The 17,965-nt window shown below is 40.2% G+C and overlaps 2 protein-coding genes across 5 annotated transcripts in view; one reads left to right on the top strand and one right to left on the bottom strand.

Moving 5' to 3' along the window:
- Positions 1-7,857, top strand: part of LOC133657551 (ATP-dependent RNA helicase DDX51-like) — a 47,968-nt gene extending 40,111 nt beyond the window's left edge. For all 4 annotated transcript variants that reach the window (XM_062059011.1, XM_062059013.1, XM_062059012.1 and 1 more), the window contains 4 exons: positions 2,619-2,720; positions 5,141-5,204; positions 5,318-5,452; positions 7,742-7,857. In XM_062059011.1, coding sequence (XP_061914995.1) covers positions 2,619-2,720; positions 5,141-5,204; positions 5,318-5,452; positions 7,742-7,765 — 325 coding nt within the window. In that variant the 3' untranslated portion in view covers positions 7,766-7,857. The remainder of the gene's footprint in view (positions 1-2,618; positions 2,721-5,140; positions 5,205-5,317; positions 5,453-7,741) is intronic.
- An 81-nt stretch (positions 7,858-7,938) lies between these two features.
- The window catches only part of chchd1 (coiled-coil-helix-coiled-coil-helix domain containing 1), a 10,258-nt gene continuing 231 nt past the window's right edge, over positions 7,939-17,965 (bottom strand). Inside the window, exons 1-3 of the mRNA XM_062059019.1 lie at positions 17,873-17,965; positions 15,855-15,973; positions 7,939-8,889 (exon numbers count right to left, since the gene is read on the bottom strand). The exon at positions 17,873-17,965 is cut by the window's right edge and continues 231 nt beyond it. Coding sequence (XP_061915003.1) covers positions 8,779-8,889; positions 15,855-15,973; positions 17,873-17,965 — 323 coding nt within the window. The 3' untranslated portion in view covers positions 7,939-8,778. The remainder of the gene's footprint in view (positions 8,890-15,854; positions 15,974-17,872) is intronic.

Raw genomic sequence — 17,965 nt, 5'->3', positions numbered from 1 at the left:
TTTATAAATGAATATTTAAATATACTAAATGTAAAAAAGGAATAAATATCACAAAATAAGATCATTAAATGAAATCTAGTTAGGTTAGAGCGCAACACAAGGTTGTAAAAGTTTCAACTACAATTCTAAATAAGATGTCAAAAGCAAACTGAAATCAAATACACACAGCTTAAAGATTGATCAATACCTATTTAAATTTAGTAATACATAAATATGATGATTTTTCAAAATATAAAAGAAATATACCTGAACAGAACGCTCATGATGGTTACACCAAAAAGTAACGCTATGAATCGCGTTTTTCCAAGTTTTTGGGGCATTTTTATGCTATTTCCAAGCATCTCCTTTTTATTATCGTTGATTTTAAATGGTCAAACTAATGCATATTCTATATGTACGCCCTAGTAAACAAAAAAAGTCATATTTATTTTGATTGTTACATTTTGAAGTACATTTGTGCAGGTGGGTGCGAATGTACCCATTACCAGAGCTGTACACTTTTCCATTCTACTGGTACTTTAAACGGATTTACCTGAAAGGGATCTGGTGTTCAAAAGTCAAACTTCCCTGCACTGCTGACATGACAGTTTTGCATTTTTGTGTTAATGTTTACATTCATTGTATTTGTTTCATTTGAGGCCCAGTCTATTAAGGCTGAAACGACGCGTCGACGTAGTCGACGTCATCGGTTATGTAAATACGTCGACGCCGTTTTTGTGCGTCGACGCGTCGCATAATTACGTCACACTACCGTCATGGCGGAGCGCAAAGCAGACTGTGCGAGCGAGGGGAAAAACGCACGCCAAAAGTCGTGAAAAGTGTGGGAGTATTTCAATACACAGCCTAATAATGTTGTTGTATGCACACTGTGTCGAGCGGAAATGGCCTATCATAGCAGCACAACGGCTATGAACGAACATTTGAAAAGAAAACCATCAACCATCAACTAGTCAATCGTCCGCGTTAGCATACGTTGTCATCATTACACAAAAACATGAATGTGTCATTTGTATCTGCTAGGGGTGTAACGTTATGTGTTTTGTATTGAACCGTTTCGGTACGGGGCTTTCGGTTCGGTACGGAGTTGTACCGAACGAGTTTCTAAGCTAAAGCTAACTTTAGCTGCTAAAGTCTTAACAAGTTGCTTTGCTCCTTCTGCGGCTGCCTCTGTCTCAGCACGCAGCATTGTCCCACCCACACAACCATCTGATTGGTACACACGCAGCATTGTCCCACCCATACAACCATCTGATTGGTACACACGCAGCATTGTCCCACCCACACAACCATCTGATTGGTACACACGCAGCATTGTCCCACCCATACAACCATCTGATTGGTACACACGCAGCATTGTCCCACCCATACAACCATCTGATTGGTACACACGCAGCATTGTCCCACCCACACAACCATCTGATTGGTACACACGAAGCATCATCAGCCAATCAGCAGTGCGTATTCAGAGCGCATGTAGTCAGCGCTTCAGCGTGGAGCAGATAGGTGTTTAGCAGGTGAGCATCCGGCAGTGGACTCTCCCCAAATGATAATAAACACCTCCCAGTCAACTACTAGTAACATCACTATGAGCCCGTTGACCTACTAGAAATTTAAACTGCAGCTCAGCTCACTCGCAGTCCTGGCTTGAGGTGAAGGCTAATTAGCTCTCAGTTCCAGCCACATCGACCCCTTCTGAGCGCCTATTTTCAGCTGCTGGGAATATTGTAAACAAGAAAAGAAGCAAAGCAAGTAGACATGCTAACCTTTCTTCATTACAACTGTTAGCCACTCACTGGAATGAGTAGAATTGGTTATTGTGTACTGTGTTGGACTGGATGTTTATTTTGCACATTTTAAAAGCAATACTTAATGTTTACAGTCCTCCAGAATATTTAGATTGGCACTTTTTTGTATTGATGTTTATCTTTATTTTTGCACATTTTAGCAAATAAGCAATACTTTCACTTTTGTTGAAATGTTTACACTTTTGTTACAGAATATTTCGTTTTGCACTTTTTTGTATTGGATGTTTATCTTTATTTTTGCACATTTTAAAGCAAAATAAGCAATACTTTTACTTTTGAAATGCTTATACTATTGCAGAATATTAAGATTTGCACTGGATGTTTACTTTTATATTTGCACATTAAAAAGCAAATAAGCTACTTTTAATTTTGTTAAATGTTAAAAGTTTTAAATGTTTACATTGTTACAGAATATTTTGTCATGTTGTTGTCAATGTTGACTGAGTGGCCATACTTTTTTTTTTGTAAATAAAAGCCATGCCTTTTGAAAAAACTGGCCTACTTTTATTTGTTCATCTTCATTTTAAATAAAATAAAATAAAAAATAATCGGTAAAAGGAAAAATAATCTATAGATGAATCGAAAAAATAATCTATAGATTAACCGATTAATCGAAAAAAATAATCTATAGATTAATCGATAGAAAAATAATCGTTAGCTGCAGCCTTACAGTCTATAGAACTATAACTACAGTCCCACTCTCTATGATGGGTTTCCTCGTTTATCAATCAACAATACAGGGTATATCCATACGGCCACTGCATTTGGTGCAAGTTTGAATGATTTGGAACTCCCTAATGTTGTCATCTACAGGTTGATCAGCACAGATGTAGCTGCCAGAGGTATTGACGTCACAGGGGTCAAATGTGTTGTCAACTACGATGCTCCGCAGTTCATCAGGTCGTACATTCACAGGTGAGTTTGTAAAAGTAACCCTCAATCTTGTTATGTCGCGATTAGGGCTGTCAACGTTGATGATTTTTTTTTAACGCCGTGACTCCTTTTTGACTCTTGGCCCATTCTGTAGCTTAAGGAAATGTAATGGCGTCTGCTCTAAAATAACGAGAAGAAATGCACAAAGACAGCGGGACATTATAGAAGTCTCAGGTCCAAAGCCACGGCAAGTCGTTCTCTGGACAAAACAAGATAGTTTTATCTTCAGTAGCTGTGAGACGACGTCATTGGAGCAAACTCTGCGAACTGGCGCCTTTGCTGCTTGTAAAGAAGAGCTTCATGTCCGTGTTTACAACTTTACATTACAGTTGAGTGCATTTATAACATAAAGCTTAGATTGTTACTCAAACTGCTTTATTAAGATGGAATAAAAGCTTAGCATAAAAAATGTGGTAGAGAGGAAGTCTAAAGTAACTTTAATTGGAGACTTTCTTCAAAATATGTCAAGTCTTTTCTTATACCAGTCACACACATTCAGCTTCACAATAATAGCACTACGCTTCACATCCGCTCTAACCACCAAAACTACGAAAAATAGTTTCCCAATACGATCATGCTTTGTCAAAGTTGTTTTGTAATGTTTTCTGTGATATTTCTACCTAAATAAATGTTTTCTGGCAGATCCAAATAGTGTATTGTAACAGAGGTGACGATGTGAAGCAGGTAGACTGTCTTGAAACAAGTCAGCCTTTATTGTATGTTCACAAATAGCACTGTCGAACTGAATAAGCAGAAGTTTAGGGGGCCGGAAGGAAGTTGCCTTTGAGCGATCACCCGCTGCCTTTGTCTTCTATTGACCTAACGGAGCAGTGGCTGCAATATCTTCCTCAAAGTGGAGTCTGACGGGATGACATTTTAAGAGAATTACGGCTCATGACTCAAAAGTTTAAAGTTAAAGTACCAATGATTGTCACACACACACACACACACTAGGTGTGGCGAAATTATTCTCTGCATTTGACCCATCACCATTGATCATCGGTAGGTTAGACTAGAATAGAATAGAAAGTACTTTATTGATCCCTGGGGGAAATTCAGCACCACAGTTCGCTCACATTAGACAATAAGTACTATAAAGCATTATTCAAATGTGAATAATATAACTATATTATACATATATTCTACATTTAAGTGCAGTCAAGAAGGTTGTGAGTTCAAACCCCGACCGAGTCATACCAAAGACTATAAATATGGGACCCATTACCTCCCTGCTTGGCACTCAGCATCAAGAGTTGGAATTGGGGGTTAAATCACCAAAAATGATTCCCGGGCGTGAACACCCTTTAATGGAAATATCTATAAGTTGCAATCAACATTTTAGTAATATAACTTTTATTCTGCGAAGACTGCAATGGAAACGTAGCTTCTAAAAATCAAAGCATGACCGTAACGATCCACATTTTGTGTTAATAATGCGTGAAATTGTGTAGCTCCTCCTCTGAGTGCAAGGGTTTCTACAGCAGGAATACAAATTCTGTATTCCAACAGAAAACGTCTGGCAAGACACCAACACACTGCAGATATTATTTTATCGTCTTTATAAGCATGTTTATGTCTTTTTTGTGTTAAACTGTTTAAAAGAGCATAATGTTTAAAACACATTTCATTAAGGCAAATTAATTGTCCAAATGATCTTTCTGAGGTACACTCATCAATGACGAAAAATTATATTTATCTGCGATTAATTGCAATTAATTTTGATTTAATTATGAACAAACTGCGATTGATCGTGATTAAATATTTTAATCATTTGTAGAGATGTCCGATAATATCGGCTGATAAATGCTTTAAAATATAATATAGGAAATTATCGGCGTCGTTTAAAAAAATTTTTTTTAAATTAAATCAACATAAAAAAACACAAGATACACCTACATTTAGTGCACTAACCCAAAAAACCTCCACACTCACACAAAAGGGTTGTTTCTTTTTGTTATTAATATTCTGGTTCCTACATTATATATCAATATATATCAATATAGTCTGCAAGGGATACAGTCCGTAAGCACACATGATTGTGCGTGCTGCTGGTCCACTAATAGTACTAACCTTTAGCAGTTAATTTTACTTGTTTTCATTAATTACTAGTTTCTATGTACTGTACCTGTTTTTATATTGTTTTACTTTTCTTTTTTATTCAAGAAAATGTTTTTAATTTATTTATCTTCTTTTATTTTATAATTTTTTTTAAAAAGGACCTTATCTTCACCACACCTGGTTGTCCAAATTAGGCATAATAATGTGTTAATTCCACGACTGTATATATCTGTATCGGTTGATATCGGTATCGGTAATTAAGAGTCGGACAATATCGGATATCGGCAAAAAAGCCATTATCGGACATCCCTAATCATTTGTAATAAATCTGCTTCTTGTTTCAGAATTGGAAGAACGGCAAGAGCTGGAAAATCTGGCCTGGCCTTCACCTTCCTGCTTGGAATACAGGTGTGACTTCCACACGTGACATATAAACAACCTCCCTACATACACTAATTGTTTTATTGATTGTTAATTTGATTTGTCCGTTTTCTGACCGAGTGTCTTTTTCTTCCACTCAGGAAAACGACTTCCTTCACATGGTGGCTGAAGCGGGAAGCCCAGGCATCCAAAAGCAGACCATTAGACCTTCAAACCTGAGGAGTATGGAAGACCAATATGAACAAGCATTACAGAAGCTCGCTTCTGTAATTAAGGTGATGCAACGGAATCGCTTCAGTTAAACAAAATAATTGAAAGTCTGTGCAAAAAGGAAAAAGCAAAAAACGATCTAGTTTTCTTTCATAATGACTTATGAAACACTCAGCTATGTCTCCCTTCTGTACATCTACATTGTTTTGAGTGTTCACAATAAGTACAACAAAATGCATTGCAGTGTCACTCAGTATCCTTTGACAGGAACCTGAAAGGCAAACTTCACAACAGCGTTTAATCAAAAGATGTGATGTTCACAAACGAATTGAGTCTATTGAACGGCTCTTTTAAGTGAGCCACAGAATGACCAAAAAAATAGTACTTATTACCATCATTTTGCCAAAGTCTTTATTAGCTTTGGACCAACAATCACAGAGAAATTGTGACTTTTGTGTAAAGTACTGAAGAACTGTGGTGTCTGCCTCTAATGTATTTGAACGGGACTCACAGTATTCTTTAGGACTCGTCAAACCCTAACAATAGACTCCCCTCCAGTAAGACACCACCAAGTTAAGGAACAGTTTCTTCCTCAAAGCTATTTCCCCATTTTGTATTCAGGAGGAGCAGTGTCGTTTTCGTCCTAGTCGTGGGACTGTGGACCAGCTCTATCCGCTCGGTAGGGTCCTTGAGGGTGCATGGGAGTTTGCGGTCCTGTGGGGAGTTCTTAGAGAGTATGGGGTATTGGACCGCCTGATGGTGGCGGTCGGTTCCGTGTATGATCAGTGTCAGAGCTTGGTCCGCTTTGCCAGCAGTAAGTCGGACTCGTCTCCAGTGAGTGTTGGACTCCTCCAGGGCTGCCCTTTGTCACAGATTCTGTTCATAACTTTTATGGACATCATTTGTAGGTGCATTCAGGGTGTTGAGGGGATTCGGTTTGGTGGCAGCAGGATTAGGTGTCTACTTTTTGCAGATGATGTGGTCCTGATGGCTTCATCTGGCCAGGATCTTCAGCTCTCGCTGGATTGGTTTTCAGCCAGGTGTGAAGCGACTGGGATGAGAATCAGCACCTCCAAGTCTGAGTCCATGGTTCTCGGCTGGTAAAGGGTGGAGTGCCTTCCGGTTTCAGTGGCCTAGTGGTTAGAGTGTCCGCCCTGAGATCGGTAGGTCGTGAGTTCAAACCCCGGCCGAGTCATACCAAAGACTATAAAAATGGGACCCATTACCTCCCTGCTTGGCACTCAGCATCAAGGGTTGGAATTGGGAGTTAAAATAACCAAAAATGATTCCCGGGCGCGGCCACCGCTGCCGCTCACTGCTCCTCTCACCTCCCAGGCGGTGAGAGTGATGTGTCAAATGCAGAGGATAATCTCACCACACCTAGTGTGTGTGTGACAATCGTTGGTACTTTAACTTTTTTTTTCTTCTAACGGTTGGGGAGGAGATTTTGCCCCAAGTGGAGTTTAAGTACCTCGGAGTCTTGTTCACGAGTGAGGGATGAGTGGATCGTGAGGTCGACAGGCGGATCAAGGCGGTGTCTTCAATAATGCGGGCCCTGTATTGATCCGTTGTGGTGAAGAAAGAAAGCTCTCAATTTATCGGTTGATATACGTCTCTATCCTCACCTATGGTCATGAGCTTTGGGTCATGACAGAAAGGACAAGATCGCGGGTACAAGCGGCCGAAACGAGTTTCCTCCGTTGGGTGGCAAGACTCTCCCTCAGAGATAGGGTGAGAAGATCAGAATAAAGCCGCTGCTCCTCCGCATCGAGAGGAGCCAGATGAGGTGGCTTGGGCCTCTGGTCAGGATGCGACCCCGAAGGGCGCATCAGACCGGCAGGTGGCCATGAGAAAGACCCAGGACACGTTGGGGGGGACAATATTTCCCAGCTGGCCTGGAAACGCGTCAGAATCCGCCTGGAGGAGTTGGATGAAGTGGCTGGGGAGAGAGGTGAAGTCTGGGTTTCTCTGCTTAAGCTGCTGCCTCCGCGAACCGACTTTGGATCAGCGAAAGAAAATAGATGGATGGCATTTCCTTCATCCATCTGCACATTATCTGTACAGTGTATTGTCAATTGGCATATATTCTGTATACTTATATAGCACATGTGTGTGTGTGTGTGTGTGTGGATACATATACACAAAGCACATCATTAATTCATAAAAAAAACTCCTTTTTGCTTGTTTATAAATTTGTTTGTATCCCTTTTCTTATATCATGCATAATTTTTCCCATCTGCTTACTTACTGCTCATGGTAATTGATTGTATACATGTGTATCTCGCACTTGCTGCTCTTGAATGTCTTTACTTTATTTTTATACATGTGTAATTCTGCTTTGTCTGTTTTTGCAGGAGGAAAAATATTATCAAAGATGATGCAGCCATTTTTATGAGGTGACAAGGATATCAGCAATAAATTGTCATCACTGCCATAAAACTATGTTGAATAAAAGTATTTTAATTTTTAAGTGACCTGTGCTTGCAATTGATATGAGGGAGGAGAATTAATGAAGGGAAAACATGAAACCTTTATTTGCTAAATTGAAGATTGGTCAATCAATATAAATGTTTTTTTAGTGCTTTCATCTGAGCTTCTGAAATGACTGAATTGAATATTTAGTGGCAATGTGTCATCAGAACGTGGGACAGTTGTGGGAGCTGTTGGGTCTTCCTGAAATAGTTCAGTCTCTCCAATTCTTACACATGTAAAGAATAACATAAAAAAAAGGAACCAATGTTGTGTGTTGAAGAGAAATAATAGTTTTTATATACCTTAACACTGTACAGTACTCAATTCAAGTAAAGTAGCTTCTGGCCTTGGGAAAGATACATACATACAAATACAGTGGGGAAAACGTGAATTGTTTATTGAAATTATATTTTATGTTAGATTAATTTCAAGAGGGAGAGTTGTAAAAAAATTAGAGCAACAACATTTGAATGAGGGAAATGTGTATTTGATGTCGCCCCCCCACAAACCAGCTATGTGTCTGTGAAGCACTCAAATAAGTCGTGCCCCTTTACTCAATTCATCCGTCACATAGTCGCTTCATTCAAACATCTCTAACAACATAGACAAGACCCAAGAGCAGCAAAGGACCTGAGGGACTGGGTTGGACTAAAATACCATCAAAAAGAAGATTGGTGATTCAGAGAATGAAAAAAGACTAGATAAGTCACTCGCCCTTGCTCTGGAACTCCATGCAAGATTTCCCTTCATGGACTACTGATGATTCTGGGGGGGAAATTGAGGGACCAGCCCAGGATGACAAGAGTAGCTTGTACTTTATCTTGAAGATCCTGGGACCAGTCGGCAAGACAGTTGTATCAATTTTACAAAGTGTGTCTTATTTTTGATGTAATTCAAGAAACAAAACAACATTGGGTTCCTAGATCTCATTAAGTATATTTGGATATCTCTTTAAAAGTGTGTTGACATGCTTGGGTGGCAGACGTCCTCCAGGAACATTCGTCTGTTCTGATGCATTCTTCATTGCAGCCTATGAGGGAGAAAACATTTGTTACAAGAAATGTAACAATATGAAAAGGTCATATCACAGTTATCACGCTGATTGTTGAATGAGCTCAAAAAGTACTTAAACACGCACTAAAATCTTTTAATAAAGTTTTATTTAAAGAGGTCGTATGATTTTTTCCCCCACATTCTAAACACTTCCCTGTGGTCTACATAACATGTAATGATGGTTCTTTAGTCAGAAATGTGCACAGATTGTTTTACAGACTTTCTTTAAGCCGCTTTCTGACCATCTCTTCAGTATGCGCCATTTTGTGGGCAGTCATTTACATGCCTCCACTTCGGACAGCCTCTTCTCCCTGTTAGCCATGTTGTAGTTTCTAGTACTTTCATATGGAGTCCACTGACATATATAAGTTAGAACTATACGCTACTTTGTATTAGGAATGGCAACAACGAAGGATGCACGTGCATATACGAGCCAGTCTGCCCCACAACAATAGAAAGAGAAAAATGAGGAACTTACTGGCTATTATGTCGGACTACAATGGTGATCTTGTGCAAAGCTCTCCGGGTAAACCTCTACCATTTATGGAGATATCTGCTGACGTAACTAGGGACAAATACGTCCCTAGCTAATCCAATTCCAAAAATATATTTTGGAGTAAGTATGAGAAAGGCAAGATTGTTTAATAAATATCTCAGCCATGCCTCTATGGTTTCATTTCTAATTTCCAGGACTTATGGAGATCCTAAATATACAACAATAAGTACCAACAGGTAAGAAAGTTTTGCCTAATAGGACCCTTTTAAGGAATGTCGTGTGGTTACATCAACATATCTGAAAAGGAGTAGGAAGAAGCAAAGCTTATATTTAATATTACCACTTCTCAATGTCTTATACTGATAGTTCATTCAAAACATAACTTTGACATATTTAAATTAAGTTTACTTCCTGTGTCTAAAGAACGAAAGGTATTGGACAAATATGTAAAAACGTATTAGTGATTGTCAACGAATGTTATATATTTCTTAGTAGTGTAAAAATTGGCATAACCTTGTTACAGTTTTTAGCACTTATGGGAGTGATGGAGGATTTCTGTGTGTTGACACTTGCAAACATTACCTAGAAGTCTTAGCAGTATAGACAAAAGTACCAGTGGCGTTAGGAGCGTGTACAAGTATTTTGTAGAGTAGTAACAAAGAGTGTCTGTGTTGCTGAAAGAAACCTAACATTCAGCAGGTTTTGCACTCGGGTTTATGCGCGTTGTGGAGAATTACCAAATAAATACAAGACACAAACACACTTTCACTTTTGATGCATCACCTCTCTTCGCTAAATATAATGTCAAAGTCGCAAAATTCTTCTGTTGCGTTTCATTGTCTGTTGTGAAGCAGATTGATAATACATCCTCCACACTTCCATAATCAGTTTATAGAGGAACTGCTTTATTTAGGAACTACGGGAAACACGGAAGCGTGAGTTTATTTGTGGCCACAAATAAGTGAATAAATGGAAAACACTGATGTGTGTGTGGAACTATAACATATTTCTAAGCAGAGAGGAGGAGCCTGGCTTGGACGTGCAAAACACAAGTGAAATCAATTTAATATTTTTTTTTTTTTTTTTTTTTTACACTGTCATAGTTGAACAGATTACATTGTAAAATCAATTAATTATGCAGCCCTAGTGTGTTTGCTCCAAGCCAAAGAGCAGCCGCAAATTCTCGGTGAAACCACCCCATCTATCCACGGAGGAGAGAAAGCTCCATTACGATTTCGACCGAGTCTCTCTTCCCTCGAGGGCCTTTTTGGTCATTCATTCAAATTTTCCATGAAAATAAGATGATTCGGTGCAACCCAAAACATACTGCACAAAATGAACTTGCCTCCAGTCTTCTGTGGGTGATGCCCACATATAAACATGCCTATTCTGGGGAATATTTTACCAGGAGACATTCTTTTTAGATCCAGAACTATGAAATAAATGCCAATGATGTCAGCATGAGAGGGGCCCTTTAAAAACCGTAATAGCTAAAAAAAATGTTCAGACATAGTGGTATTTTAATATTTGCAGTGACAAGGTGGCCAGCACTTGCACCTTTAGCAAGATTCACATTAACCAAGAAATTGTACTTTTAAGCCCTACTGTACACATGTACAGTATTTACAGTGGCTACAGAAAGTATTCACACCCCTTTCAAAGTTTTTCTGTTTCATTGCAGCCATTTGCTGAAATCCATCCATGCATTTTCTACCGCTTGTCCCTTTTGGGGTCGCGGGGGGTGCTGGGGCCTATCTCCATTTGCTAAAATCAAAAAAGTTAATTTTATTATTAATGTACACCCAGCCCACCATCTTGACAGAAAAAAACAAAAATGTAGAAAGCTTTGCAAATGTATTAAAAATAAATAAAAAACTCAAAAATCCCATGTACATAAGTATTCAGACCCTTTGCTCAATACTTTGTTGGTGCACCTTTGGCAGAAATTACAGCCTCAAGTCTTTTTGAATACAATGCCACATGCTTGGCACACCTATCTTTGGGCAGTTTCTCCCATTCCTCTTTGCAGCACCTCTCAAGCTCCATCAGCGTTGGTTTTCACCCAGCATGTCTCTGTACGTTGTTGCATTCATCTTAGTCTAGTCAGGGAAGTGACCAGGAACCCGATGGCCACTCTGTCAGAGCTACAGCATCCCTCTGTGGAGAAAGAAGAACCTTCCAGAAGGACAACCATCTCTGCAGCAATCCACCAGTCAGGCCTTTATGGTATAGTGACCAGACAGAAGCCATTTCTTAGTAAAAAGTTTGCCAAAATGCACCTGAAAGACTCTCAGACCATGAGAAACTAAATCCTTTGGTCTGATGAGACAAAGATTGAACTCCTTGGCATGTAAAAACCAGGCACCGCTCATCACCAGGCCAATACCATCCCTACAGTGAAGCATGGCGGTGGCAGCATCATGCTGCGGGGATGTTTTTTAGCGGCGGGAACTGGGAGACTAGTCACGATGGAGGGAAATATGAATGCATGTTTTTGTCTTCTTGGTCCATAATTACTGGAATGCCCTCCCGGTAACAGTTAGAGATGCTACCTCAGTAGAAGCATTTAAGTCCCATCTTAAAACTCATTTGTATACTCTAGCCTTTAAATAGACCCCCCTTTTAGACCAGTTGATCTGCCGTTTCTTTTACTTTCTGCTCTGCCCCCCTCTCCCTCGTGGAGGGGGGGAGGGGGCACAGGTTCGGTGGCCACGGATGAAGTGCTGGCTGTCCAGAGTCGGGACCCGGGGTGGACCGCTCTTCTGTGCATTGGTTGGGGACATCTCTGCGCTGCTGACCCATCTCCGCTTGGGATGGTCCCCTGCTGGCCCCACTATGGACTGGACTCTCACTATTATGTTAGATCCACTATAGACTGGACTCTCACAATATTATGCTAGATCCACTCGACGTCCATCGCACCGGTCGCCCTAGAGGGGTGGGGGGGTCACCCACATCTGCGATCCTCTCCAAGGTTTCTCATTGTCATCCCACTGGGTTGAGGTTTTTTCCTTGCCCTGATGTGGGATCTGAACCGAGGATGTCGTTGTGGCTTGTGCAGCCCTTTGAGACACTTCTGATTTAGGGCTATATAAATACACATTTATTGATTGATTGATACTTTAAAACTGATATGGTAATGCTAAGAGAGAGAAAAAGACATTTAAAAGAATCACTTTTAAATGTGATTCTTATATACACTACCTTTCAAAAGTTTGGCGTCACATTGAAATGTCCTTATTTTTTAAGGAAAAGCACTGTACTTTTCAATGAAGATAACTTTAAACTAGTCTTAACTTTAAAGAAATACACTCTATACATTGCTAATGTGGTAAATGACTATTCTAGCTGCAAATGTCTGGTTTTTGGTGCAATATCTACATAGGTGTATAGAGGCCCATTTCCAGCAACTATCACTCCAGTGTTCTAATGGTACAATGTGTTTGCTCATTAGCTCAGATGGCTAATTGATGATTAGAAAACCCTTGTGCAATCATGTTCACACATCTGAAAACAGTTTAGCTCGTTACAGAAGCTACAAAACTGACCTTCCTTTGAACAGATTGAGTTTCTGGAGCATCACATTTGTGGGGTTAATTAAACGCTCAAAATGGCCAGAAAAAGATAACTTTCATCTGAAACTCGACAGTCTATTCTTGTTCTTAGTAATGAAGGCTATTCCACAAAATTGTTTGGGTGACCCCAAACTTTTGAACGGTAGTGTAGGTGTATACAGAGACATCTTGGATGAAAACCAGCGCTTCTCATCCAACCTGATGGAGCTTGAGAGGTGCTGCAAAGAGGAATGGGCGAAACTACAGAAAAAAGATAGGTGTGCCAAGCGTGTGGCATCATATTCAAAACAACTTGAGGCTGTAATTGCTGTCAAATGTGCATCAACAAAGTATTGAGCAAATGGTCTGAATACTTACGTACATGTGATTTCTGAGTTTTTTATTTTTTAAATAAAATGGCAAAAATGTCTACATTTCTGTTATTTTCTGTCAAGATGGGATGCTGAGAAATAAAAGGACCTTTTTTAATTTTAGCAAAAAATTAAGAGGTTCTGAATAGATGTCCGATAATATCGGACTGCCGATATTATCGGCCGATAAATGCTTTAAAATGTAATATCGGAAATTATCGGTTTCAAAAAGTAAAATATATGACTTTTTTAAACGCCGCTGTACAGAGTAGTACACGGACGTAGGGAGAAGTACAGAGCGCCAATAAACCTTACCTTTGAGTGCCGGCCCAATCACATAATATTTACGGCTTTTCACAAACACAAGTGAATGCAAGGCATACTTGGTCAACAGCCATACAGGTAGGGTTGGGTATCGAGTATCGAGTATCGATTGGAACCGGGACTAACTTTCCGATTCTCCCGGAATCGTTCAAAAGTTTAAATTTCGATTCCTATTTTCAATACCCAGTCCGCCGACTGGAAAAAAATATGTCCGCCGAACCGGAAGAAGAAGCCGCTGAACACCAACGAAGAAGCGCCCACCGCCGGAAGTGTTAGCATAGCCGAGCGAGTCAGTCAAGCTCAAGCATGGATAGCGGGCGTCGGCGGTCGAAAGTGTGGCTTTACTTTACAAAAAAAAATGAAATAACCGCGAAATAACAGAGCTCCATGTCCATCAAGAAACGAGTAGAGAGAGAGCTGCAGATGTACCAGGACGTTCCACCGATACTTATGTCTGACGACCCTGCTGCATGGTGGTGGTCCGGTGGAACCAACAAAAGACTTATCCTTTGCTGTCAGATCGCGCTTTCTCCTATTTATGCGTTCAAGCTTCTTCCACACCCAGCGAACGTGTATTTTCCACAGCAGGAACCCATGTATCTGTCCAGAACGCTCACGCATCCTGCCTGAGAAGGCGGATATGGTCATTTTCCTAAACAAGAACTGTCTCTGATTTTATACTGTACCTGCTGCTAATCTGGACTGGGTTTTGCAAGTTGTTTCTTATTGTTTATTTGCTTTTCTGCACCAGGTTAGCCCATCAGTGGGAGCACGGTAACATTTTTAAGTACCTGCAGCATCATACACTTGTGTGTGTAAATGTGTTTTCATGAGGTTTCCTGCAGCATCATACACTTATGTGTAAATGTGTTTTCATGAGGTTTCCTGTAGCATCATACACTTATGTGTAAATGTGTTTTCATGAGGTTTTCAAAAATAAAGCTCTCTTGAGGAAAGTGTACCCCTGGGAAAATGTATTCATAATTTATAATATTTATATTCAAGTTCATAGATTTGATATTTATATTCTAGTTAAACAGCCCTGTGAGGAATTTATAGTAAAGTTCATAAAAAGTTAATAGAATTAAAATTGATGGAGAATGTCAGAATATTTCATTCAGAAAGACTGTAGGTCAGCTAGCTCATTTAAAATATCCTAAACTTTTTTTTTACCCTGCCTCTTAAAAGAATTGGAATCGAGAATCGTCAGGAATCGGAATCGAAACAAAGAATCGGAATCGGAATCGTTCGAATTCAAACGATACCCAACCCTACATACAGGTCACACTGACGGTGTCCGTATAAACAACTTTAACACTGTTACAAATATGCGCCACACTGTGAACCCACACCAAACAAGAATGACAAACACATTTCGGGAGAACATCCGCACCGTAGCACAACATAAACACAACAGAACAATTACCCAGAACCCCTTGCAGCACTAACTCTTCCGGGACGCTACAATATACACCCCCCCCCAACCTCCTCATGCTCTCTCAGGAAGAGCATGTCCCAAATTCCAAGCTGCTGTTTTGAGGCATGTTAAAAAAAATAATGCACTTTGTGACTTCAATAATAAATATGGCAGTGCCATGTTGGCATTTTTTTCCATAACTTGAGTTGATTTATTGTGGAAAACCTTGTTACATTGTTCAATGCATCCAGCGGGGCATCACAACAAAATTAGGCATAATAATGTGTTAATTCCACGACTGTATATATCGGTATCGGTTGATATCGGAATCGGTAATTAAAACTTGGACAATTTCGGAATATCGGCAAAAAAGCCATTATCGGGCATCTCTAGTTCTGAATATTTTGTATTCAGAACTATAAGTTTAGTCAGCTAATTGAGAGTGTGTTTTAATGTTTGATCAAACAACTTTGTTAACTTCCAACACAGTGATGGACAGAAATCGTCTTAAGGAACTTGAGGAATTTCAGGAACTTGGACAGGCGGTAGAAAATGGATGGATGTAACTTCCTAAAAAAATATTAAAGATTTGCCTGCTGGCAGTTTGTTACATTTAGAAAATCGCTACAGCTGTTTACACAACAGCTGGGCAGTTTTTTTGTTTTGCGTTTTGTTCCTATACCGTGTCAAAAATGAATGGAACCGTGACCTTAGGAGCGAGGCGATGTACTGACCGTTACAACCCTGATGCGGCCAGCCATGTTGAGCATGTAAACATACCTGAGTCTTCTTCACACATGTGTAGAAGTCAGACATCTCATTGGAGCACAGCTGGTCCACAAAGGCGTTCTGCTTCCAACACGCCATCATGACAGATAACTCTGTGATACAGGTGGCCTCTGGAGGAAAAGACACGTCTCACGCTCAGTGTAGCCTTCAGCATATTGGTTGACTCTTTTTTTTTTTTTTTTACTCCAATAAATACATACTTGCGAAACAGCTAGCTAGTCACAACATGTTGACTAAGTCAAGCAATACAACCCAGTATTCAGTATGCGACGTCATTTATGTATCGTAAGTTGGTTGTTGGGACATATATAACGCAACAAATCTGCTTATGAAAAAAGATGAAGTGAAGTAAATTATATTTATATAGCGCTTTTTCTCTAGTGACTCTAAGCGCTTTACATAGTGAAACCCAATATCTAAGTTACATTTAAACCAGTGTGGGTGGCACTGGGAGCAGGTGGGTAAAGTATTTTGTCCAAGGACAAAACAGCAGTGATTAGAATGGGTGAGGGCGGATCTACGTCACTTCCGCCTACCAATCCCCTAGCAACCGGGAATTCGTTGAAAACAAACCAGCTCTCAGCGAACACAGCATTGACAGAAAAAGCATTTAACGAGTGTTGTGCCTTGGAAGTCGGCGTTAAATCCTTCATTTACGCATTTTTACTTATTCGCATATCGTGTGAAAAAACGAAAATGTATTATTTGCGTCAGACTCGTCTCAGTGAACTTTAAAGCTTCTCAGGCTTAGCTTAGCTTGCTAGTTAGCTTAGCCTGCGCGCTACTAAGAAAGAGACGCGGAAGTTATCAACAACAAGATCAAGTGTTAGTGTATAAAATATTGAGAGATTTGAGGGCTACATGTATTGAATGGCAACATGAAAATTATAGGGTTTATTGGTTTTTAAAAAAACAACTGTTAAGTGCAAATTTAAACGAAACCGGTTTTCGAAAATAGCTAGCTAGGCTATAGACTATATAGTATATTACTTACTTAACTTAATCCTCTTCTTCCCGGATGGGAAATAAGGCTTCTACGACTCGACGCCATTCATCTCGCTGCTGTGCTCGTCTCTGTGCCTCGCCCCATGTAAGCTTCATCTCTTTCAGCTCCCCTTCAACTGTTCTTTGCCAGGTGTTCTTTGGCCGCCCTGGCTTACGTTTTCCCGGTGGTGTCCATCTTAACGCTGCCTTTGGTATCCTCTCGTTGTCCGGTTTTCGAAAATAGCTAGCTAGGCTATAGACTATATAGTATATACCGCATGTTATTTTTGTACAACAACTTCAGCTGTCGAACGTTATAAGGTACACATTCAACAAGTACAACATTAGCACGGACGTATAGCCAAGTTGTGGTTAAGAAGGTGGATTTTTGTTCCTTATGTTTACCAGAAAGGAAGTGATCCGTACATACGACCCGGGACTTTGGGGGACTCCAGTGAGAACTGTCCTCGTTTTCCCAGTGTAAATTAAGCTGCGAGCCATTTGTCTCGTCTTTGTGGGCTTTTATCACGCTTTGGCAGAACAAAATACAACCTTTGTTTTCCCTGTTTCCAGTTGTGGTTAGCACAACCAAAAACAACACAGTTTTCGGCATTTTGGAGGCAGAATGACGGGTTTAACCAGCGTAGGTCGACAGGTTAAAGAGTAATGGCAACGGTTTGTTTTCAACGCCAGTCTGGTTGCTATGGCTCGAAGAACCCGTATGTAGCTCAGTTGCCCGGATGTCGGCCCTCACCCATAGGGATCGAACCTGGAACCCTCAAGTTGCTGGCACGGCCGCTCTACCAACCGAGCTATACCGCCCCAAAGATGCCCTGATTACATAATATGCATTAAATATAATCGTTAATTTTCATGTCTTCAGTATTCTGCTAATTGCAACACATTAAGTTTTTGAAGCGATGCTATGAGGGTAACACGTGTGTATACATTAGAAGAGGTCTGCCATGTTTCGGAAGCACAACAGACTTTAGTGACGCCTCAGCGAACATATTGTGTTAGTTTACCTCCTTTCTTGGGTTTGCGGCTGGCCACAGCGTCGCCGAGGATGAGAGGTTTGTTGGGTTTGAGGACAGGCTTTTTATTCTCCTTGCTGAGCA

The sequence above is a fragment of the Entelurus aequoreus genome, linkage group LG09 (assembly GCF_033978785.1).
Source record: "Entelurus aequoreus isolate RoL-2023_Sb linkage group LG09, RoL_Eaeq_v1.1, whole genome shotgun sequence".
NCBI lineage: Eukaryota > Metazoa > Chordata > Actinopteri > Syngnathiformes > Syngnathidae > Entelurus > Entelurus aequoreus.
The sequence above is the reverse complement of the archived record's forward strand: the minus strand, read 5'-3'. Positions and strand labels throughout refer to the sequence as shown.